Below are 24580 nucleotides of genomic sequence, written 5' to 3'. Positions count from 1 at the left end.
GAAATCGTGTTTATATGTCGCTTAATCTGACAATTGAGGTTGTTAATGCAATGCAGCTTGAACAAAAATATGCGAATGAAACCATGCACCTCAGTCCGTCTCTTAAGTTCGTTCCATGGCTGGTCTGAATAATCAACCGATTGGAAATGTTGGTCATCTCCCTTTCACTCTACATTTTTGCCTTGATGCAGGATTATGTCTCTCAACATTTTTCGCCTTAATACAGGACTATGAAAATTTCGCTACCTACGTTTGCAAGGCTTACAAAGGTGCTTTGTGCCGATGGCCTGCCAATCTGTGCATTTGAAGCAAAAGGCACAGTAGAGTACTCTATCGCTGCAGAAATCAATTTCTCAGCTTGCTTAGTTACCTGATTTCTATTGAGCTCATAAGTCAAATATTACATTAGCATTTAGAAGTTCTAAAGGATAAATAAATTCTCAAACCTACTGCTTCGTGCTGCAATGGAAGGTCAAGTGCATGACAATCTATCTGCCTTACAATATCTTAGACAGAAAAAAAAGCCCAATTACTTTGAGACAAAGGTAACCAATCAGATTATAATTTCAAAAGCATCAAAATATATGAACTTCATAGATCACTTTGCCAGTTCTTATCACTAAAAATCTATACACTTTCAAAGAGTTGAGTGTGAATCCCATGTATATATACCTGCTGACATGGCATATACCAAATTCATGAGAAAGTGACATATAACAATTATATATTGTTGGTAGGACTCAAATTCATTGGTTCTACACTTCTATCTAAAAGGGTGTGTTTGGAGCTATGAACTCTAGAGCTCGTCTGGTGCATAAAAGGGATGCATTTCTTCATGTATAATCCTTTCCAATCCCCTCCCGAACCCCTAATTCTTCATGAAAGGGCTCCCTCGCCCTTATTTTAGGGATAACTCCCAATCATCCTCATTCCTCACGTTGTAACCCTAGATGCACACTTTCCCCTCTAAAAAGCAACAAGCCTCTATATATTGTAAAACTCAATTATATAGTGAAAATAGAAACTGCATTAACGCGGACATAACAACTTCGAGCAAATCATTATAAATTATTGTGTTTTTGTGCGTTTATGTAATTCTACGGTCTAATATGAGTTGATGTAACATTTGACATCAACCCAATTCAATCCAACCCTAGACACAATTGCCCTTAGAACTCACCTATTTGGTTGGAAGCCAAAAATGGATATATGTGATTGAGCCATTGAGGGAGGCTATATACTAGTGATATGCGTTATGAGTGTTTTTCTTGTTTCACCCTAAGTTTGAGTAGGTCATCATTAACCCCATATATAAAACGATTTTTGACGTGGATTTGCAGGACTTCTCAATATTTTAGCCATACTAGGTGGATACACAAGGGTTCTAAAAGCTTAATTATGTAGCTTTTGCTCTATTTTTCTTCTTCATTTAAATGATTTCTTACTCATTTGGAAATAAAACAATATTCATAAATGGCTAGATAATGCAAACAAAATAGATGAACACAAAGAGTTGGAAAATGATGTGCAAATTAATCCTTATAATATATATAGATACAAGGCCACGAATTTCCGACGTGTAATTTTGTATCCTAAACAATTTTGGTAAGTGTTCACATTGTACTGGGGGCATATTTATAATATAAATACATGATCACAATTCTTACGTGCTAATTAAGCAAATACTAAGAACAAAATGAATGCCTTAATGACTTCTCCTAAGCTGCTCTTCTCCCTCCTTGTTCTTACTCTTTTGCTGTCCATTTCTCCTCCATCTTGCGCTTCTGTTGAAGATGGTCATAGCATTGATTCCGTCGCCCCGCCTTCGTTTCCTCTGGAGCCCCAAGTAGCTGATCATCATCAGAAAGTTGACCTGACTATTTATTATGGCACTCTATGCTCAACCTGTGCTTCCTTCATCGAGCAACTGTTACCCCTATTGATTTCGGACGAGGATCTCATGGCCATTATCAACCTCCGGCTAGTGCCCTCTGGAAATGTCCGTGTCGAAGGACCTAATGACACCGTCGTTTGCGAGGTCCCATTTCCCGGCCCCTAGTTCATTTTTGGTATTATATGTTTCGTATAGTTTTATTATATGTATTTGCACTAGTTAATTTGATGAATAACTAATTGTGGCTTGTGCCTTCATTGCAGCATGGCCAAGATGAATGTTACTTGAATAGTATACAAGCCTGTGCGATCAGCGTCTGGCCAAATGTGGTAAAGCCCTAGCTTATTTAATTTTTTCAGCACCTGTGAATAATAACACAGCCTAATTAATTCATCTCTTTTAACTATGTGATGCAGAAGCAGCATTTACCCTTCATTTCCTGCGTTGAATACCTGGCTGTCAAAGAACATCGATTGAAAGAAGATGTATGGAAATATTGTTGTCAGATTCACAATATGAGCCACGAACCTCTACTGACATGCTACAATAGTGGATATGAGAGAAAGGTGAGCCCAAACTGGACACTGCACATTTTGTTTCAGTTCTTAGTAAGGGTTCCAGTTTAAATTTCGCACCGCGGCCCTCAAAATCTCAGGGCCGGTCTAGATATATACACAAACTGTATTGCTAATTAATCTATGAATTGTCATATGCTGCAGCTCATGCTACATTATATTTTGGAAACCTACGGTCTCGATCCGCCTCTTACATGTGTCCCATGGGTTGTTGTCAATCAAAAACCCCTCTATAATGTAAACCCTAATCTCCTTCCCTCTAATCTCTTTCTCTAATTCAAACTTTTGCGCGTGCCTGCACAAACACATACACGAACGCCAATTAAACCACTTTCTTTATCATTCATATTGTGGATTTCATGCAGGACTACCAAAACTTTGAGAGGTACGTCTGTGAGGCTTACCGAGGCTATCCTAAACCACGGACTTGCAGCCGATTCATTGCTCCTCCCGGGCTTCTCAGCTGGAGCAGCTCAGCTGAAACAACAAACTTTGCAATAAGAAGCTATATTCTGCATCTCCTTTTGCTGTGTGCAGCATTATTGCTGGTCAACTAGCTCTAGACTATAGAAATAATAATTTACTAATTAGTAGCGTGCATAATTAATTACTTGTGTAGTGTTCTAATTTAAGTATTGGTGATGTAGTTTTGGCTCATTAACTTTGAACATAAACTTAATTGGAGACAAAATTCACCACTAATTCCATCTCCAATTTTTATCATTCTACATGAAGTTCAAACAGCTGATTGGAAAGAACCCATGGAAACGTACGTTAAAAGTTGTACCACAGTTGAAAAGGTTACAATCCTCAAGTAAAATAATGAAATATTAATCAGCATAGTTGGAGGTCACTGAAACCAAATCCTCTCCGTATAGGAAGAGAAAGTACCAACGCAAGCCAACCAATGTACAACTCCATTCACATGCCACCGAACTATAGATGGCAAAATTGTTGAAATTTTGCACTATATAATCCTCGATCAAATCTCCATGCACCGATGAAATAGTTGGATCCTCTGCATGGCAGCCACAACAAGCTGAGAATGCCCTTGGAACTGAACCTGTGTGTACCTAAAGACAGAGCAAACTGAAAGCAACGCCGACCAAGAACATGCCACCGCTGCCATAAAAGAGCTTGTACAATCCCTAACCACCACACCAGATCCACCATTGTTCCAGAAAGCTTTCGTTGCAAAGGAAGTGGGTATCAAGTGACGATACCCTTGTAGAGGAGTGAGTGATGAACTTGCATATGTTGATGTAGCCAAATACCATCTTTGTCCAAGTGCACCACCTCCATAGGATGACAAGGAGGATGTTCTACAAGGGGCCTAACTCCTTGCGGAACGGTAGGTTGCTTTGGCAGTCATAGTCCGGCTTATGAATCATGATGTGTAGTTCTGGCTTGCTTAATCCTCTATGACTCTATGATTCGGGTTCAAGTTTTTTTTTTCTGTTATGATTATAATTAGATTCCAAATCTCTGCATTTATCATCTGTGCATTTAAACAAATCTTGATCATTCATGTAATCTAATGGATGCCAATCCTCCCACGTCAAATTTGGAATAAATATCCCTTCGTACCATATCGTATCCTTCAAATGTCTTGTAGTCATTTTCGTTATCAATATATCATCATTTTCTCACGTAACAAGTTGTACCACAATATCTTGCTGACATGGATAATGACAAATTAATAAGACAACGACAAATAACCATTGTTGGAGTTGGTACAGTCAAACCATTAACTAATGAAACTTAAAACCTAGAACCCACCTACCTTATGCTAATAAGTAACTTGATCAATTTAATTAGGGTTAGTGGAAGCCAAAAAATAGATGAATTGATGTATTTATGCGTTACCAGTGCTTTTCTTGTTTAATAAGTTTGAGTGGCTCCTTGATCATTGCTTAAATAAAGGAAAATTACACTGTATGTGAGGCAAAACAAACAATATATACATTCCATACTGGAAAGTTGGTCTTAATCTTTATTAATACTAGTCTTAATTAATGACTGAGTACTTTATTTCAATTTTTTGTCAAAAGAACTTTCATAACATTAAAAAACTAGTACAAGGCCCAAAAGAAACCCGATAAACAAACAAAAGATAAGGTAAAAGGCCCAAACAAAATGAGGGCTGCAACCCAAGAAACAACGGGAAGCCCTCACAAACTTAGGTTAGAAGGCTGGAAAAACAAACAACAAAAAAACTCTAATCTCAAGGTACATAAATCAGACCACTGTCGTCGTCACATGCTCGGTGGAAGCCAAATTCCGAACCAAAAAAGTAGACACCGTATCCAAGTCCCCTTCACGATGGGGATCCGGCATGCCGGTTGGGGAAGGGGAAGTGAGAAAGGATAGTAGATTTGGTATCCAATAGAAATCGGAGCCCACCTATCCGAGTACAGGTTGGATAGGGATGAAGTGTCACAACTAAGGAGGAGGGATGAAAGAAAATTAAAAGACAGAAAGCAATAAAAGTAGGCAAAAGACACTAGATAAGGGGCATGAAGCCCAAATCCGAAACAAGCTCAGGAGATAGTTGAGACCGGACTCAGGGAAAACTGAGAAAAACTCATGGAGAAGCCAAAAAAAAAAAAGAGATTGGAAAGGCGAGAGGAAGAAGAGATGGATGGAGGGAGGGGGATGGGGTAGAGGAAGTGAGAGGGGTGGAAAAAGATGGAAAAGGCAAAGGAGGGAAAGAGAAGGGAAGGAGTAGCGAGCTGCCGCCTATCCTGAACAAGAGCAAAGGACGGCGATTGAAACTTCAAGCTGGAGATGAAGCTCTGGATATGGACTTCCAGATAGAGAAACAAGGAGAGAGAGACAGAGAAAACGCGTTGCAAGGGGGCATCACATAACAAATACAATTTAAATCTCCTAATGACTAAGTACTTAATTGACCTTTTAAGTTATGACACCACTAACTGAGCTTTGTAGTGAAAGAGCTCTTAAGTTCGACTTCCGATTAAAAAAATATAGATTCTCAAGAAGAACCTTTGATTACACCCAAAGGTGTTCTATTCAACCAATATCACTAGGTAATACTAATGCTGTATAACCTTCTTTACAAATATTTCAACATATCATGTGATTTTCAGAGGGCACACAAAGACGCGAAGCTACAGGATCCTTCTTCCACCTCCCTTCAGGGAGAGACTTATCTATAACCGGAATGTCACTGCACCGGTATCTGAAACTTAATCCATGACTGTCATACGAAAAAGTTAAAACACATTAGAGTGCTTGATATGTGCTGTACAATCCTATGCGTTTAATGCATCATCAAAACTTTTCTTGTTTGAGTTTCTATTTATCTCAGCAAACCATCATCAACACCAAATCTTATTAGCTTATAGCTCATTGACTGTACAAGACATTTGATTCTTAAATACATTAATTGGACAAGTCAAATGAATAAATGATAATAATCCAAAAATATACCAACTCCTAATTACTGCAATCCTTAATTTGTCATAGTTCTCCTTTCTTACCACAGTTTCAAGAGTTTGGGCTCTGCAATTAATTGCCTTATCTTTCCTTAATCTTCCTTTTTTAGCACAGTTTCATCATCCTCAAGTAAGCAACATATGCTGATTCGACGATGCAACTCAATCAACTCAAATGACGAAATTTAAGAGCTGTCATACAAGTCATCTCTCAACACATTGAGAAGATATGCGACTGTCGCTTTCCCGCTTAAGGTGGCGTGGCGATCATAGCTCACAGCAAACGAAAGAGGGTATTTTGGTCAGTCTAAGATTTAATGTAGAGAAACAGCTTGGTCCGGTGGTGGGTGGTACAGTGGTACTTGGAGGAGCTATATATATATATGTGCAGGCTTCCATGTGTATAGCTTCAGTGTGCTCTAACTGCTAATAAGCATTCAGTAATGGCTTCTCCTAAGCTCTTCTCCCTTCTTATTCTAACTTCTTTGCTCATCATTTGCATGTCTTGTTCTTTTGAAGATCAAGGCAGCAAAGTCCCACCTTCTCCAAAATCCCGAAAACTTATAGAAGCTCCTAGTGCTATTCCTACGCCTCCTACCAAAGCTAAGAAAGTTGACCTGACTCTGTATTACGAAACACTATGCCCATTCTGTGCACAGTTCATCGTAAATGGACTATCAAAGGTATTCGACACAGATCTCATCAACATTGTGAACTTGAGGCTAGTCCCATATGGAAATGCTCATATACAAGGACCTAACAGCACCATCATTTGCCAGGTCAGATTTATGATTTCCCATCTTCATCATTTTTTTTTAATTGGCTTTTATCATTCTGTGTTTTTATCATCGCCTGTGCTGAACGAATGTGGTGGTGCTTCACACTCTGCAGCACGGCCCGGATGAGTGCTACTTGAACAGCATAGAAGCCTGTGCTATCAACAGCTACCCAGATGTGGTATGGCCATCTTCTTTTCCTCAACATCTAAGAAAATAATAAATATATACTTACACATATGACAGAATCATAAGTTTTCACAGTTTTCTTTCCATTACAACCTAAAATGATATGAGTCTTGTCCAGGAGATGTTTGCAGATTTCCACAGACCTTACAGAAAAAAACAATGAAAGATGAATGATACGAATAGGATTACTTACAGAGTTTTCACTTGATCTTCATCGTCACTTTAACTCTGATGCAGACGCAGCATTTCAAATTCATTCATTGCATTGAGAACCAAACTATTCAAGGAAAGCAGTCGAAAGATGAATGGAAATCTTGTTCTCAACAACTAGGGATGGATCCAAAACCTGTCCAAGATTGCTACGACAGCGGGTTAGAGAAAAAGGTTCCCACTAATTTGTTAAACAGCATTTTGTTGAAACTCATGTATACAAATCCAAACAATATTTTCATTCAACAAACAAAATGATTATAAATTGGCATGCAGCTTATACTACAATATGCAAACGAGACAGCGCATCTTGATCCAGTTCACAACTATGTGCCATGGGTTCTTGTCAATACTGGACCACTCTATGAAGTAAATTCCATCTCTCTCCCTCCCTCTCTCTCTCTCTCTCTCTCTCTCTCACACACACACACACACACACACACACACAATGCGCCTGCAAGCACACATACAATACTGAACTCTTCATATCTGGTTGTAGTCCTACCAAAACTTTGTACCCATTGTCTGTGCGGCTTACGAAGGAAGTCCAAAACCAGAGGCTTGCAAACCACTTCCGACCAATATCAACTCAACTGATAAGGAAAACTCTACTGGACAAAGGTGCTACACGGGTGAAGAACACCAGGAACAACTAAAACTTCATAGATGAAGGCGGAAACTTCAGTGTGATTCACATACATGGTTCTGCAATATCTTTTGCTCTGTGCAGCATTGCCGGTCCCGTATCATTATGAATAATTGACCAGCGTTATATGTATTGTATCTTGGTTCAATAGTTATGAATGAAACTGAATTTCGAATATATGACTTTCTAATACGCCCTTCAAACTTATGCTACAACAAAATAGACAGTAAAACACAAGTACACAACCAATATGTTTCCAAGGGGCAGCAACACCATCCCCGATAATCAACTTTGAAAGGTGCTTTACAATATGTCATCATAAGTTACAAACCTCCCAAAGATCACTTCTCAAAAACACGATATCAAGCCATAGGACAACCTAAAAGAAGCAAACAAACATGGAAAATATTATATTATACAAGCCGTCAGAAGGGAAAATGTTCAAGATATATCATGAAGATATCATCTTCCAAATGCTATCACATGTTTCAGAGGCAGTCATCTTTGTTGGATCAAATTCAAACTTCTGAACAATTTTCTTATTGCTATCCACAATATCTGTAATTTTAGACTTAAGGAAAACAAGGTGATTACAACTATATCATACTTTAAATAACATTGCACAAAAAAATAAAATAAATAAATAAATAAAAAAAATGAACGAACAAACAAGGGAAGGAATATCCATGTCCAAGTAATAAGTTTCAGCGGTAGGATACAACCCATATCACGAGACTGATTTTCCAGGTTTGGTATGATGTTTGTGACAGAAGCATACATGGAGAGCTTCCTCCTGTAGATAAGAGAAAATATTTTATTGACTAGAAATGAATTGTCAGTCTGTCAAGAGAGACAGAGACCAGTACAACTACAGCAACCACTACTATGATGAATGCATAGACTTTTATCAGTATTTTTTAGAACCTAAGACATATAAGAACACTGAGAACAGAAGAGAAAGAATCGCCACAATGTTAGCATCACACTTCTAAATACTTACTGTTCCCTGAACTCATCTTGCTCGTGTCTCTTCAAGTTTCGCTTTTTCTCCTGAACAGAAATCCTTTGGCGTTCAAACTCACTAATCTCGTTGCCTAGAACTGTGTTGAAGCAAAAGAGAGCCAAATCAGCAACCATTGCTAGTCAACCTAAAATAAAAAATCTGAAAGCCAACACAACTAAATGTATACTTATCTAATCTCCTCCATAAGCGAACTTTCTATTTCAGCATCCACATCAAACTCTCTCTGAAGACGGTCTAACTCTTCATCAGCAACAACCTCCGATTTTGCTGCCTCGGTTTTCTGCTTGCATTCATCTGTCTTTATCTCATAGTCTGCTTCATATAAGAACTCATCAATCAATCCACGTATCGACATACACCACCAGCCAAATATCTTCTTTCCGAGAAACATTTATGCAAGGGAAATACGAGAATCAACCAGAAAAAAACCAAATTGAACCTACCCCCTTTCTCCCCCCCCCTTTTTTTCATTCGAAAACATTTTCCCGGAAAATGGTTTAGAACCCTACATTTTGAGGTGGAGCTCTCTACGGGTGTGCACAAAACAAGTTTCTAAATTAAACAATGCCAGATTTACCTAAGGCATAAATTAACTTGCTTGAAAGTGGAAAAAAGTATAAGCAACTGAAAATTTTCTGGGTCAGAAACTTTCTCGGGAAACAAACAGAACCCAAGTGAGGAATCAAACCTCGAAGCGAGTTCTGGACTTCATTGAAATCGGAATCGCAGGAGGAGCGGAGGGCCTTGTAGTGCTGGAGACACCGCGCCAAGTTGGTGATGTCCCTCTGGTCCTTCAACACCTTCACCAGATCGTCGCTGTACGAAATCAGCTTCGAAATTCCAGAAGCTTCTCCCATTTCTCCGGGGAATCGGATTCGCTGCAACTGTCGGAGATTTTGGAAAATTTCAAATTAAAGAGAAATTGGTGGGAACGTGTCTGTGTTGAATTTAGGGCTCGCCCGACAGTGAAAAATCCCCCTTTGCAAATTGACGAATAGTGGGACACACTGAGTTGTTATACTACTTGTTTCTATTGCTCTGACGCAGCTGTCGATATGTCCGAGTGGTTAAGGAGACAGACTCGAAATCTGTTGGGCTTTGCCTGCGCAGGTTCGAATCCTGCTGTCGACGCAATTTTTTTCATTATTTCTCTATCTATTCTACAACGCTCATTTCTTTTTACTGTATTCGGTGGAAAATTAGAAAAATTGAGCCGTTGCTTTCATGTTCGGCATTCCAAAACTCCCTCAGATGGGATGGCTCAACTTGTTTTTTTTTTTTATTTATGGTTTTTAAACATTTAAATTATTTTTAATAGATTTTTTCACCTAATACATGTGGCGTTGTGCAATTGTTTTTGTAAGAAAACATAACTAAATTTAATGATAAAAACGAAATTAATGAGTGACTCTAGAGATGAAAAACGAAATATATGAGTTCGAAACATAAAAGACTAGATCAATTACTTAACAAAAACATAAAGAATCATTTATGATAAAGTTACTTTAAACACGACCGGACATTTGTTCAACAAGAAAACATGAAAGAAGTTGTATTGGATTAGGAGATGTGTTATAAAAATATGTTTGTAGTCTTTACAATATATAAATCATACAAAGTAGTTCGTCTATGGTCATGTTTCCTTGCGCAATGTCAAGAAAATAAATATTTTCTCTTATATGGGTTAGGGTGGATCAATTCAAACATGTTTTTTCTACTCAAATTTTGAGATGTTTATAAGTTTATCATCGATCTCTTATTAAGTTAACGTATTATGTTAAAGTTAAAGTTACTTCGTAATACTCTAAGGACGTGTTTGTTTGTCCTCCTTAACTTTCATTGGACTACACTAGACTAAATGGTAGTGTAATCCTGTGTTTGTTACACATGGAAACTAACTTTAATGAGACTCGCTTCAACTAAACCGGACTACGAGCTTCGCTAGAGGGTCTTAGCGAGAACCCCCAAAATCGGGCGGACTACTAAGCCCAACTCTGCAACGCTTCACCCTCCCCGCTTCGCCCCTCCAATCTGCTCCTTCCTCGCCTCCTACAACCCTTTCAAACTCATATCCCGCAAAACTCGAAACAAAAAAGCAAAACTTTTTCAATTTTTGCCTTTTCAAAACCAAATTCAACTCCCAAAATTTGAACCCATAAACCTAAACCAGATTCAACCCCCATCTCCCACCTTCGAGCCAATAACACATGCATCCCGCCCCCAACTCAAAATTCAACCCCTATCTCACACACGGAGGCAAAGGAAAAACGAAGGGAACAACAAAGCAATGAGCAACCTGGTACAGAGAACAAGAAGGCGAAATAAGGGAGAAAAAGGGCAGATGGGAGGAAGACAGTGGCGGAGAAAACAATAGGAAAACATGATTTTAGAAAAGAACAAAAGAAAAAGTAGAAGTAATAATATAATATTAATAAATATAAATTAAATTAATAATAAAATATTAATAGGTACAAATTAAATAATATAATATTTAAATCATGTTTCTTAGTCCAACATTATACCAAACACTTCATTAAATCAATTAAGCTTAGTTTATTCCAAGCCAGTTTAGCCTAGTTCCTGAAACTAGTCTAGTCTGAAATAGTTCGGTGAAACAAACGCACCCTAAAGTTTCAAATTTTAGAGCCCCATAAACATCAAAATAAGTTTGATTTGCGGATACCAAATATAAAATTAGATTGCTTAGCCCCTTCTCCAAGTTGTTGAATTCAAACCAATATAAATTGTTGGAGCTTCGGAAAATCTGTGAGCACCAAGAAAGAATGACAAAACAAAATCAAATTGGCAAACGCAAATCCCCTGTCGGTTCATTTAAATTCCAACACCGACAATTTCACAAACATTTATCTGTTTGTAAACAAGAAAAAACAAACAATGACGCTATATTAATTAGAACAATGTTATTCGTACGTTTATTTTTAATTCACACGCGTTATTGTTAAATTTTTATTACTGATCTTTTTTAGTGCAGTTGGTTTAACGGTTGAAAATTAAAAGAGATGTGTGAAAAAGTAAAAATAGGTATACGGATATCATTACCCTACGACATATCCCAACAGTCGTGTTGGTATCCAGGATAACTAACCCAAAGTTTTAACACAATCCCTATTAGATTACACTAATCCCCGCTCCCAAACAAGCCCCGAAGGACATCTTTTCCCTTTACCCCAATCCAAGTCCATCTTTCTCGGCCCACCTCTTTCACTCTCTCTCTCTCCGTCTCTCTACAAAGAGAGATGAACCGCGACATCAGGACCATCGCATCTCTCTGCAGAAGCTGAAACAAGAAGAAACCATAACAAAAACCTGCAATCGACGCTTCCTCTCTCTCTCCAGATATTCTCACCGTCGCTTCTTCGCCACAGTTCGTCTCGGTATATCTTCTTTGCTTCACTCGCTTGATTTCCTCTTCGCTTTATCGCATCGAATCGATCTATGTATTTAGTTTTGGAATCGGTAGATTTTAGATCACTGTTTAGCTTTTTAGTTTCTGTTTGTTTCCCGAGAAAATTATACGAAAAGAAAATTTTGATATTGTTTCCGGATTCTGTTGTTTGGAGAAATTTAAATAGTGCGTTTAAACCGATCTTGTGATATTAGGGTTTAATTTTAGTTTAAGATGATATAGGATTTTTTTTATTGTTTAATTAATCGGAGACTGCGTTAGGTTTTTGGATAGAGTGTGGAATCTGAGACTGATTACTGATAAAATGAGATTTTGCTGTTTCGGCAGTTCATCGCACTATATGCTTCCTAGAAAGAGAGAAGCAGTGGGCGGAGAGGTTGTAGTAAACGAAGCCACGGAATCTCCGATCAAGAAGCCTCGCGGAGCTGCGACTACTGACGATTCTAAGAGCAACGAAAACAAAAACACCACGACCTTTAACAACAACAGCAACAGCAGTAGCAGCATCGAAGAATCTCCAATCATGGCATTGGGCAATGGGAGCTCGAACGATATCGATGAAGATCTCCACAGCCGGCAGTTGGCGGTGTATGGCAGGGAGACCATGCGCCGGCTCTTTGCCTCCAACATTCTCGTCTCGGGGATGCAGGGCTTGGGCGCTGAGATTGGTATGTGAAAAATGTTGGGTTTATTTGGATGATATGGAGATGTTTTATAGCTCTTGAGAACTTAATTTGTTCTAATAATAACTGAGAATAAGAAAGGGAAGGGTATAAATATTTTTTGTTTTAATGGACTTGCATTTCCATTTTTAAGTTAGACGTGCTTAACCTGATCATGCATGAGAAAACTGTGAAATGATTCCATTGATTCATTGTTGTGTATCCTATACTTATTAGGAGCTTGAAGAGAGCACCTTGCTAATTACTGCTAAGTTAGTTTCTCATAGAAATTACGGTGGTACGAATGTCCGGTAATTCTGTGGTTTATGCATTGAGATTCTTTGTTGCAGCAAAAAACCTTGTTCTTGCCGGTGTCAAGTCTGTGACTTTGCATGATGATGGAGTTGTTGAGTTGTGGGACTTGTCAAGCAACTTCTTCTTTTCTGAGGAGGATGTTGGAAAGAATCGGGCGCTTGCCTGTGTTCAAAAATTACAAGAACTAAACAACGCTGTTGTCATTTCGACCATAACAACTGAACTGAGTAAAGAGAAACTCTCTGATTTCCAGGTACTGCACCCTTTGTCTCTTTGTTACTTCTTTTGTTGTATAATGGCTTGATGTTGCTAACTTTTAACTTAGGGGTCTGTGGTTAAATCCAGCTTTGTATTTAAATTTTTATAATCAAAGGAAACCAATATTCTTCATTATCATATTTTTTGCTTGCCTATGAAAAGCGGTATATGTTTGAGTATTTTATCTCTTTCTGTCAATGTTTCTTTGGAAATTCAAAGCCTTTCCAATTATTGGAGTCAGAATGGTGTTTCTGTTACTGCTTTTCCTGTGTTATTGCAGCATTGTCACTAACATATATTTTAGAGGCTTTTGGTGAAATTCAGTTTCTAATTATTATTCTTAAAATTAAGTGAATTAATGTTCTTGAAATCATATATTCTGATTGCATAAAAACACAAGGTGTATCCTAGACTATTTGCTCTTTTTAACAATGTCACTTTAGAAGTTCAAAACTTTTTCAGTTATCGTAGTTTGAGTGGTTTTCTTCCTGTATAGTTGTGTTTTATCTACTAACAGACAATAATAGATGCACTTGATTTTACTTTTGGGAAGAGGTGCATTTGGCCAAACAAGCACTGATATTGTTGTTAAGCTGGATTCCGAGTGAATTTTCCTGTAAATTTTGGAGCTGTGTACTGTCCTTTTGTTTTATACACTTTAATTATTCTGCAGACAACTGGATTTTAGCTTTGTATTTCAATTTTCTGCAGGCTGTAGTTTTCACTGATATTAGCTTGGAGAAAGCAATTGAATTCGATGACTACTGCCATAATCATAACCCTCCCATCTCTTTTATAAAATCAGAAGTACGAGGCCTTTTTGGCAGCGTATTTTGTGACTTTGGCCCTGAGTTCACTGTTCTTGATGTTGATGGTGAGGATCCGCATACAGGTATAATTGCATCAATTAGTAATGACAACCCTGGTCTCATAGCATGTGTTGATGATGAGAGGCTTGAGTTCCAGGATGGGGATTTAGTTGTGTTCACCGAAGTCCATGGAATGACTGAGTTGAACGATGGAAGGAAGGTTAAGAATGCAAGACCTTACTCATTCACAATTGAGGAGGACACTACCAATTATGCTGCATATGAGAAAGGGGGTATAGTCTCACAGGTGAAGCAACCCAAGGTGTTGAACTTTAAGCCTCTGCGAGAAGCACTCAAGGATCATGGTGACTTCCTTCTGAGCGACTTCTCCAAGTTTGATCGCCCACCTCTCCTACACTTGGCATTTCAGGCACTAGATAAGTTCATCTCAGAGTTGGGGCGTTTCCCTGTTGCTGGATCTGAGGATGATGCTACAAAATTCATATCTATGGTAACTAACATCAATGATAGCTCAGCAGATGGTAAGCTTGAGGAGATTGACCACAAGGTTCTTCGTCATTTTGCATTTGGTGCTAGAGCTGTGCTAAATCCCATGGCTGCTATGTTTGGTGGTATTGTTGGACAAGAAGTTGTGAAGGCCTGCTCTGCTAAGTTCCATCCTCTTTTCCAGGTAATTACTTAAACCAACTTGAATTTTCTTTGCAAGAATGGTTGACACTGCTTTTTTGTTTTGAATCTTTAACTGACTCCACTAGGTTTACATTTGTTTCGTTATAAATTAACACTTGTTTTTGCTTGCCTCGTGGACAGTTTTTCTACTTCGATTCAGTTGAATCCCTTCCTTCAGAGACCTTGGATCCTAATGATTTGAAGCCTTTGAATAGCCGATATGATGCACAAATTTCAGTATTTGGAGCCCAGCTCCAGAAAAAGCTGGAGGACGCAAAAGTGTTCACTGTTGGATCTGGAGCACTAGGATGTGAGTTTTTGAAGAATTTAGCATTGATGGGTGTCTCTTGTGGTAAAGAAGGGAAGTTAACAATAACAGATGATGATGTTATTGAGAAGAGTAACCTTAGCAGGCAATTTCTCTTTAGAGATTGGAACATTGGGCAGGCTAAATCAACAGTAGCTGCCTCTGCTGCTACGTTGATAAATGGTCGTCTGAACATTGAAGCACTGCAGAATCGTGCAAGCCCAGATACTGAAAATGTGTTTGATGATACTTTTTGGGAGAATTTGGATGTTGTTATCAATGCTCTGGATAATGTGAATGCAAGGCTCTACATTGATCAGAGATGCTTGTACTTCCAGAAGCCACTTTTGGAGTCAGGAACTCTAGGTGCCAAGTGCAACACGCAGATGGTCATTCCTCACCTGACTGAAAATTATGGAGCATCGCGGGACCCACCTGAAAAGCAAGCACCCATGTGCACAGTTCATTCATTCCCTCACAACATTGACCACTGCTTGACATGGGCCCGGTCTGAGTTTGAGGGTCTACTTGAGAAGGTGCCAGCTGAAGTAAATGCCTACCTGACTAATCCTAATGAATACATTGCTGCAATGAAAAATGCTGGTGATGCTCAGGCCAGGAACAACTTGGAAAGTGTCATTGAATGCCTTGACAAAGAGAGATGTGAGACGTTCCAAGATTGCATAAGCTGGGCCCGTCTGAAGTACAGTTCTTGTCTATCATTTTTTCTTAAATTTTCATTTAATCATAATATTCTTTTCTGTATCTAATCAATTGTACTTAATGGAAACAGGTTTGAGGACTACTTTGCTAACCGTGTGAAGCAGTTAACTTATACTTTTCCTGAGGATGCTACAACCAGTAGCGGGACACCATTTTGGTCTGCCCCCAAACGTTTTCCACGGCCACTGCAGTTCTCAGTTGATGATCTCAGCCACCTCCAGTTTTTAATGGCAGCATCTATACTACGAGCAGAGACATTCAACATTCCAATTCCTGATTGGGTCAAGTCTCGTACAAAGTTTGCTGATGCTGTTAACAAAGTGATGGTACCGGATTTTCAGCCTAAGAAAGATGTGAAGATTGAGACTGATGAGAAAGCTACAACCGTCTTACCAGCATCGATTGATGATGCTGCGGTTATCAACGAGTTAGTCGTGAAGTTAGAAAGATGCAAGGAGCGGCTGCCACTAGGCTTCAAGATGAACCCGATTCAGTTTGAGAAGGTTTGTTTTTCAGCCTTTTCTCATTACGTAGAAATTGTGTAGACATTGTATTTATTTGTTCATCTCAATATGAGATAAGAGTGACTTCCTTATATCATAGCGTGTGTGAGGTAAAATGTTGGCGCCAGTGTTAGGGAAACCATAGTACATACTACATGTGCAAGAGTAAAGTTCTTTATTACAACATGCTGATGCAGATAATAAGCAATGTATATGAAATTTGAATAAGGGTATTAGCATCTCCCAAACTTGTTAGGTCTTCTCCATGTTCTGTAGAAGTACTGAAGTACATAACAGTTAAATCTTGCGGAACTAATTATAGCTGCCCTAATAAGGAAATCAACTTAAATATCAACGAGGAGTTTGATAACTACGTAATTCAATAACTACTTAAATCATTTTTAGTTAGGTGTGCGTTTAGCATATTGTATGCAATGTTATTGATATTGGGGAGGGATTTGTTGCTTAGTGCTATATCCTCGGATAGGTTTTTGTTGTATGATGCTATTGTATCCATTTGAATTAGAGCCAAAAGTATGTGAAAGTTCAAAGTTTACAAGTGGCGACTTTCTTCTTTCTTTCTCGTTTTCCCGCAGAATCATGAATCCACAACTGACGTGGTGCTTTTATGATATGTTTTGATGCAGGATGATGATACAAACTATCATATGGACTTAATAGCTGGATTTGCAAATATGAGGGCAAGGAACTATGGCATTGGTGAAGTCGACAAACTGAAAGCCAAATTCATTGCAGGAAGAATCATTCCTGCAATTGCAACATCTACTGCTCTGGCAACTGGCCTCGTCTGCTTGGAGCTGTACAAGGTTCTGGATGGAGGGCACAAGGTTGAGGACTACCGAAACACCTTTGCCAATCTCTCCCTTCCTCTGTTCTCCATGGCTGAACCAGTCCCTCCTAAAGTCATCAAGCACCAAGATATGAAGTGGACAGTATGGGACAGGTGGATTATAAGGGACAACCCAACTTTAAAGCAGCTCCTCAAGTGGCTCGAAGACCAGGGCTTAAACGCGTACAGCATCTCCTATGGAAGCTGCCTGCTCTTTAACAGCATGTTCCCGAAGCACAAGGAGCGCATGGACAGGACCATGGTGGATTTGGCTACGAGTATTGCGAAGGCAGAACTGCCTGCTAATCGGAAGCACTTTGACGTGGTGGTGGCTTGCGAAGATGAAGAAGAGAACGATATTGATATCCCGCAAATCTCCATTTATTTCAAGTAGGCATTTCGGTTGATGAGCTTATCGAGCAAAACCGGAATGCGATGTGTAGGACGTGAACGGAGTTTTATATGTCCTCAAATATATGTTCAGACTTTAGAGTAGCACCGACCGATTGTCCGAACTTGCCGATTTCAGGTCTATCTGGCTGTACTTTCAAATGTTTGGTTGTTTATTTCTGCCAATAATGTTATAAAAACATGGTGAAATTTGTCTTTTTACCTTTTCAGATGAAGTTTTCTGCTGATTTATGGTTAGTAGTTGATTTTTTATTGCCTTTCTTTCCTTTCCTTTCTTTTTAGTTATATCTCTTTTATTGTAAAAAATATCATTTTTTTTTTCACAAACGATAGCGTTAGTGGGTTAGATTATTAGAAGTTATGGAAGGAGAGGGATCAGTGAGAATTGAGCTCGCACCAGGATGTGCATGTATTATTGTTTTTCACTATTGAGTCAAAACGCCATAAAAAGGAGGTGATGCAACGCAAGGACTTCTCAAGATGTCACTTATCCGAGTACCAGTCTCGCTTACCTCTTGCTTTTGCACTTGTGTAAAGTGCCCTACGTGTTCTGGACTCGATTTCTGTGTACCGTTAGAAGCCTGTATAGGCTTCTGTCGAACCAAGGACGAGTTTAGAATGTGAACTTTTCTTTAAGGCTGAATTCACAATACACAAGTGGTAAAATTTAGGTTATGTCATCGCTTTTGAAAGCTTCAATTTGTTATTAACTTGGCGTGCCTGACTTCAAAGGATATTGACCCCTCCCGGGTCAGGCCAGCCGGTAGGAGAGGGAAGGCGCAGTCGCGACGGTGGAGGGCTCGCTATGTAAGACATCCTTTTGGGCGTTCAAGCACCATCACTCTTCAACCAAAAATACAGACAGACTTGTCAAAGGTTTAAGTACCACCGATAAACTCTGTAAGTCCACTATTAGCAATTGGAGAGCAACTGTGCGGTATCCAAGCCGAAATGCAAGGTCACGTGGAGCGTTTGAGCACATAGAAGTGAGTTAATGATTCAGGTACCGTCACAGTACATCCTAGATGTAGGGAGGTCTCGATAAGTTTTGTGAGGTTTATAGAGTGAAATTTATTATGCCAAAAAATTAACCAACTTAGTTGACTATTTTTTACAACATAAAACGTAATGAATCTATACAGAAAACAACTTATGGTAATCTACAGCAGAGTCTAAAGCTAGCTTTGGTTTGTCCAGGTTTCCACTGTAACCAAAGGAATTCCATTCCATTCCAAGGCCATCTCATTCGCATTCTCTCCTCCAATTCTCACTCCGTATGAGCTATCTGCTCCCACCATTTCTTTGGCCTCCGTCAACATTTCCCCACTCACTCGCCTACCCTCAAGCCCGAACCAGGACTGAAGATTTCTGCCTTCTCTTGCTTCGTTCCACTTATCGAGCCAAGCCTGAGAAGACACATACGGTGCCACAAACAACAACTCCATCACCATCCTTGCCTCTCCTAGGTGGCTCGGGAAGGTTGATTCCAAAGACTCTAACAAGGTTTTGTAATGCACAACATTCGCGTCAAAGAAGGAGCTGAAACTCGAGTCATTTCCTTTTAACACGCAAGCATCTCCATCACCAAACGTTATGATACCTCTTGCCGAATTGGCTAATAAATCCTTAGCTAGCCTTAGGAATTCCATGACAAGCCCCCTGCTTCTCCTCCTCCTCATGTGAGGAAGCCCTACCATAGTGTTGAAGGCTATAAATTCTCTTCTTCCACCTCTCTTGTTCACCTTCTTGATTTCGCTCACCAAATCCTCGATCGTGATCTCCTCCACCTTCAAGTTTAGGCCAAAAGACCTTGCGTGATGCTGGAGTTGCCTTTTTGTCTCCTCAAATCTCCACTGTGGAGGAGCAACCTCATCTCTCTCATCCACATCCCATTTAATTGCTGTCACTTTTAATGTCTTGTTTCTCTTTGCCACAGCCTCAATCAGCTGAGACAATTGAACCCCTTCACCGATATCAAATTCCACTACATGAACCGTCTCTACATCTTCTGGGATAGCCTTGAGGATTGCGGTGTTTGCTGCGTAGTGAGCAAATCTTCCAAAAGGGAAGATTTGGTAGAACAAGTTGAATGCTGCCTCAAAATTCTGGCGGGATTCTTGTTTCAAATAGTCTCTGTGGTGATTATCAACAATTCCTTGACATAAGTTGAACGCAATGCGCTCAAGGGATTGACCAAGTGGGTTCACTTTCTCCGCTAGGCATCTCATGATCACCTTCCCCAGCTCCCTCTGCCCCATCTCCATGGCCTCACCGAACGCCTTGAGAGATGGTGAATACTCACTTTGTTGTCGATTTCCATCTCGTCTCTTGGCAGGGTTATTGATTGTTGGACGGAAGTCACATCCATGAAGGATGTCTCAGATGTCACAAAAGAGTTTGGACTCCACACATCATTTCCTTCAAAAAATTGCTGCGAAGGAAGAGTACTACCCTCACTGCTCTCCAAACATGAGGCATACATATTTTCTATCTCACCGATTAAATAGTTGGGCTCGAATCCTCCCAACTCCATTGGAAATTCCTCCACCTCGGTCGATATGACTTGCAGGAGATGATCACAATCTGCAACTTGTTCAAATTCACCAGAAAACATGGTTGAAAATGGAAAAGAAGTTTCTGAAAATTCGTCCGAAGCCATGAAAATCGAAGAAAATTCAGAGCTCCCCATCTGATCAGTGTATTCATTTGTATCCAAAGGTGAATTTATTACATTCAGGTACGGCCACAAGGTCTGGAACATCTCAGATTGCATCATCTTTTTCTTTTTTTATGAATATTATTAGAGGGTTTGAAGACTTTTCTTCAGGTTTGATTTGCCAATGAAGTTTTAATCTATCATTATATATCGGTTGGTGACAATGTAGAGACAGATTAAGCATAAAATAGTAGAAACAACAGCAGATTATTATAAGGGAGAATAATTAGAATTATTATGTAGAGTTATTAATCACTATCGTATCAAGATTATTAAAAGAGAGAATGATCAGAATAATTATTTAGAGTTATTAATCACTATCTTATCTTCATAAACAAATACCAATCGCTCTCGCCAATTTCTTACGCACTGTATACGTAATGCAACAAAAGGTTCCCAACTCAATTCTCTTTGCTTTCTTGGCTGCTTCTTGAGGTGGTGGCGGATCTGCTACACGTATTCTTTGTGTTGCAAAGGCAGATCTTCCCGCTAATTAGAAGCACTCTGATGAGGTGGTGGCGTACGAGGAGCCGAGGATGAGGAGAACGATATTGATATCCCCCAGATCTCCATGTACTTCAAGTAGGCCTTTCGATTAAGAGCCAATCAGGCAAACGAATGTTTAGAATTAGGATCCTATCTCATTTGAGTTCTTAGTATAATATAAGCAAACAGACTTTTATATGTATTCAGACACACGTTTAGAGTAGTGCTCGATTGACGATTGTTCAAACTTCATGTTTGTGGTTAAACTAATTGTCGGTCTTTCGGTTCTTGCCATTTTTAGGTTTGTTTCTTCCAGCAAGAATATGAAACGCTGATTGTAAAACTCATGTCGTTGAACTATTTTTGCAGATGTATGATCTGCTGTTTTCGATTCTCTTCGTTCTGTCTTCACAAGCCTTATATTGGCTTGTGTTTTTTACGTGCTGAGGTTGGAATGGATTAGATAACTTATAAGGTTCAAGGTATTTAGCGTGCTACTAATCCAGTCCAATTCAATTCAATCATAGACATCAAACGAGTTCTAGTGGTTTTCGGAGGTATGTCAAACATTTAACTACTGTAGATAAACCTGTCAAATTCTTACTGTTGATAAAGTTTGTAGTACTTGAAGAGAAACTTGCTTACGTACAGAAATGCTATCGTGGCAGTTTTTTAGGACACTCATGAACTGTCATATATATATATTTTCACCTCTTAGTGCATTATCAGCTTAGAATACCGCCACAGTAGCATTCCATGTGTAGGTACGACTTGCGTCAACTCTAGCTTTTGGTGACGATCGCAAAATCTGTTGTTAGAATAATTGATACTCTGTTGTTTGTTCATAAAATGATTGTGATGATATATGAGTTTTGAGAGGGTCATAACTAGAGTGAAATTTATATACCAAATATCCACCAACTTAGTGATCTTCCTTTCACAACAATATGAATCTGTACAAAAAATATCTTATGGTAATCTCCAGCAATCTACACATTTGCTGCAATAAAATCTGGAAAGAGAGTTCAAAAAATAATAATAATCCATTTCTAGCTAGCTTCGGTTTGTCCAGGTTTCAACTCTGACCAAAGGAATTGAATTCCATTCCAAAGCCATCTCATTCCCATTTTCTCCTCCAACTCTCACTCCATACGAGCTATCTGCCCCCACAATATCTTTGGCCTCCATTAACATTTCCCTACTCACTCTCCTACTCTCCAGCCCGAACAAGGGCTGAAGATTTCCACATTCTCTTTCTTCGTTCCACTTATCGAGCCAAGCCTGAGAAGACACATATGGCGCCACAAACATCAACTCCATCACCATCCTTGCCTCTCCTAGGTGGCTCGGGAAGGTCGATTCCAAAGACTCTAACAATGCTTTGTAATGCACAACATTCGCGTCAAAGAAGGACCTGAAACTCGAGTCATTTCCCCTTTTCGTGCAAGCATATCCATCACCAAACGTTACGATACCTCTTGCTGAATTGGCTAATAAATCCTTAGCTAGCCTTAGGAATTCCATGACAAGTCCTCTGCTTCGTCTCCTCCTCATGTGAGGAAGCCCTACCATAGAGTTGCAGGCTAGAAATTCTCTCATTCCACCTCTCTTGTTTGCCTTCTTGATTTCGCTCACCAAATCCTCGATCGCGATCTCCTCCACCTTCAAGTTTAGGCCGAAAGATCTTGCATGATGCTGGAGTTGCTTTTTTGTCTCCTCGAATCTCCACTGTGGAGGAGCAACCTCATCACTCTCTTCCACATCCCATTTAATTGCTGTCACTTTTAATGTTTTGTTTCTCTTTGCCACAGCCTCAATCAGCTGAGACAATTGAACCCCTTCACCGATATCAAATTCCACTACATGAACCGTCTCTACATCTTCTGGGATAGCCTCGAGGATTGCGGTGTTTGCTGCATAGTGAGCAAGTCTCCCAAAAGGGAAGATCTGGTAGAACAAGTTGAATGCTGCCTCGAAATTCTTGCAGGATTCTTGTTTCAAATAGTCTCCGTGCTGATTATCAACAAATCCTTGACATAAGTTGAATGCAAGGCGCTCAAGAGATTGACCAAGTGGGTTTACTTTCTCTGCAAGGCATCTCATGATCACCAACTCCAGCTCCCTCTGCCCCATCTCCATGGACTCGCTGAACGCCTTGAGCAGATGGTGAATACTCACTTCGTTGTCGATTTCCATGTCGTCTCTCGGTAGGGTTAGTGATTGTTGAACCGAGGTCACATCCATGGAGGATGCCTCTGATGTCACAAAAGAGTTTGGACTCCACACATCATTTCCTTCAACAGAAAATTGCTGTGAAGGAAGAGTATTGCTTCCCTCACTGCCTTCTAAACATGAGGCATACATATTTTCATACTGATCGATAAAAAAATTAGGCTCGAATCCTCCCAAGTCCATCGGAAATTCCTCTGCCGCCATCGATGTGACTTGCAGGAGATTATCACAGTCCGCAAATTGTTCGCATTCAACAGAAAAAATGGTTGAAAATGGAAAAGGAGAAGATTCTGAAAATTCGTCAGACGCCATGAAAATCGAAGAAAATTCAGTGCTGACCATCTGATCATTGTATTCGTTTGTATCCACAAGTGAATTTGTGACATTCAGGTAGGGCCACAAGGATTGAAAGTTCATCTCAGACTGCATCATCTTCTTTTTTGATGAATATTTTTAGAGGGTTTGAAGACTTTTCTCTTTGGGTTTGATTTGCTAATGAAGTCTTAACATCGTTATATATCGGTTGGTGACAACGTCATGACAAATTAAGCGTAAAATAGTAGAAAGAACAGAAGATTATCAAAATGGAGAATTATTATTAAGAGTTATTAATCACTATCTTATCTTCATAAACAAATACCAATCGTTCTCACTAACTTTCTATGCACTGCACACGTAATTCCACAAAGGTTCCCAGCTCAATTCTCTTTGCTTTCTTGGCTGCTTCTTGAAGGGATGACTTATATGTTGCACGCATCTTTCTTTTTTAATCAAGAAAATTAGATAGACAATGATTATGTCTTTTCAACGTAAGTACCTTTCATCATAAGAAATATAACCTTAATTAATCAATTATTTAATATAAATTAATTGTGTATTGACATAAAAAAAAACCCTCAATGTGAAGAACAACCAAGGGTATAAGTCCAATTTGGTGACACAGAGTCCTGGTCATCCTTCCATACAATGACACCTAGCTAGCTCTTATACCATTTAAAAAAGCTTTAATAAATTAATTCCCTCAAAAATCGCTTTCATTGCAAAAAAATAAAAAATAAAATAAAAAATAAAAAAAAAGAAAAAAAAAACACTTGAAAAATAGTGTTTTGAAGAAGAACAAGAACTCTTGGTCCTAGCTTTAGTGTTGAACTTGACTATTGTTGCACTCAACATTAACTGTTGTTGATATGTAAAAGTGTTTTTTTTTTCTCTAGGTTGATTGTACGAGTAATTTTTTTCACTAATATTAATAGAGGAAATTTTGCGGTACTTCTCTTAACAAAAAGGGTACTGTTAGCCTTTGTTTAAATAAAATTATATTATAACCATCAAAGTTTCTTGTGCAACGTTAGATAATAATATTGAGGTTATAAAATGGATTGTTTATTAGAATATATATGTAAGTTATTATTTGTGGAC

The 24580-nt window shown here is 39.0% G+C and overlaps 5 protein-coding genes, 1 non-coding gene and 1 pseudogene across 8 annotated transcripts; 4 read left to right on the top strand and 3 right to left on the bottom strand.

Moving 5' to 3' along the window:
- The first annotated feature begins 56 nt into the window (after positions 1–56).
- LOC137722407 (gamma-interferon-responsive lysosomal thiol protein-like) lies at positions 57–3171 on the top strand. Of its 2 annotated transcripts, XM_088692015.1 has the most exons (5): positions 57–2038; positions 2158–2223; positions 2311–2460; positions 2614–2706; positions 2835–3171. In XM_088692015.1, exons 1-5 carry the CDS (start codon positions 1697–1699, stop codon positions 3024–3026), a joined length of 843 nt encoding a protein of 280 aa, XP_088548141.1. In that variant the 5' UTR covers positions 57–1696; the 3' UTR covers positions 3027–3171. The 2 variants fall into 2 exon arrangements, with proteins under 2 accessions (XP_088548141.1, XP_068317498.1); XM_068461397.2 differs by lacking the exon at positions 2614–2706 and having other exon boundaries at positions 1650–2038.
- Positions 3172–6336: 3165 nt separating this feature from the next.
- Positions 6337–7925, top strand: LOC137721842 (gamma-interferon-responsive lysosomal thiol protein-like). The gene is made up of 5 exons (XM_068460864.2): positions 6337–6706; positions 6819–6884; positions 7130–7276; positions 7379–7471; positions 7602–7925. The coding sequence occupies exons 1-5, from the start codon at positions 6371–6373 to the stop codon at positions 7770–7772; spliced, it is 813 nt and encodes a 270-aa protein (XP_068316965.1). The 5' UTR covers positions 6337–6370; the 3' UTR covers positions 7773–7925.
- A 74-nt stretch (positions 7926–7999) lies between these two features.
- Positions 8000–9748, bottom strand: LOC137721696 (kinetochore protein SPC24 homolog). The gene is made up of 5 exons (XM_068460722.2): positions 9461–9748; positions 8943–9084; positions 8749–8850; positions 8468–8541; positions 8000–8306 (listed from the first exon to the last, which is right to left on the bottom strand). The coding sequence occupies exons 1-5, from the start codon at positions 9627–9629 to the stop codon at positions 8200–8202; spliced, it is 594 nt and encodes a 197-aa protein (XP_068316823.1). The 5' UTR covers positions 9630–9748; the 3' UTR covers positions 8000–8199.
- A 73-nt stretch (positions 9749–9821) lies between these two features.
- Positions 9822–9903, top strand: TRNAS-CGA (transfer RNA serine (anticodon CGA)). The gene has a single exon. It is a non-coding gene; the product is annotated as a tRNA-Ser (tRNA).
- Positions 9904–11866: 1963 nt separating this feature from the next.
- LOC137721823 (ubiquitin-activating enzyme E1 2) lies at positions 11867–17936 on the top strand. Its single transcript, XM_068460832.2, has 7 exons — positions 11867–12167; positions 12527–12867; positions 13212–13429; positions 14146–14934; positions 15075–15943; positions 16034–16466; positions 17114–17936. The coding sequence occupies exons 2-7, from the start codon at positions 12540–12542 to the stop codon at positions 17708–17710; spliced, it is 3234 nt and encodes a 1077-aa protein (XP_068316933.2). The 5' UTR covers positions 11867–12167; positions 12527–12539; the 3' UTR covers positions 17711–17936.
- Positions 17119–20511, bottom strand: LOC137722104 (protein NODULATION SIGNALING PATHWAY 2-like; annotated as a pseudogene). The gene has a single exon (XR_015961776.1). The product of XR_015961776.1 is annotated as a protein NODULATION SIGNALING PATHWAY 2-like (transcript).
- Positions 20512–21799: 1288 nt separating this feature from the next.
- LOC137722103 (protein NODULATION SIGNALING PATHWAY 2-like) lies at positions 21800–23631 on the bottom strand. The gene has a single exon (XM_068461084.2). The coding sequence runs from the start codon at positions 23591–23593 to the stop codon at positions 21983–21985; it is 1611 nt and encodes a 536-aa protein (XP_068317185.1). The 5' UTR covers positions 23594–23631; the 3' UTR covers positions 21800–21982.
- Positions 23632–24580: the final 949 nt, after the last annotated feature.

The sequence above is a fragment of the Pyrus communis genome, chromosome 4, assembly GCF_041283825.1.
Source record: "Pyrus communis isolate YQ-2024b chromosome 4, ASM4128382v1, whole genome shotgun sequence".
Lineage (NCBI taxonomy): Eukaryota > Viridiplantae > Streptophyta > Magnoliopsida > Rosales > Rosaceae > Pyrus > Pyrus communis.
The sequence above is the reverse complement of the archived record's forward strand: the minus strand, read 5'-3'. Positions and strand labels throughout refer to the sequence as shown.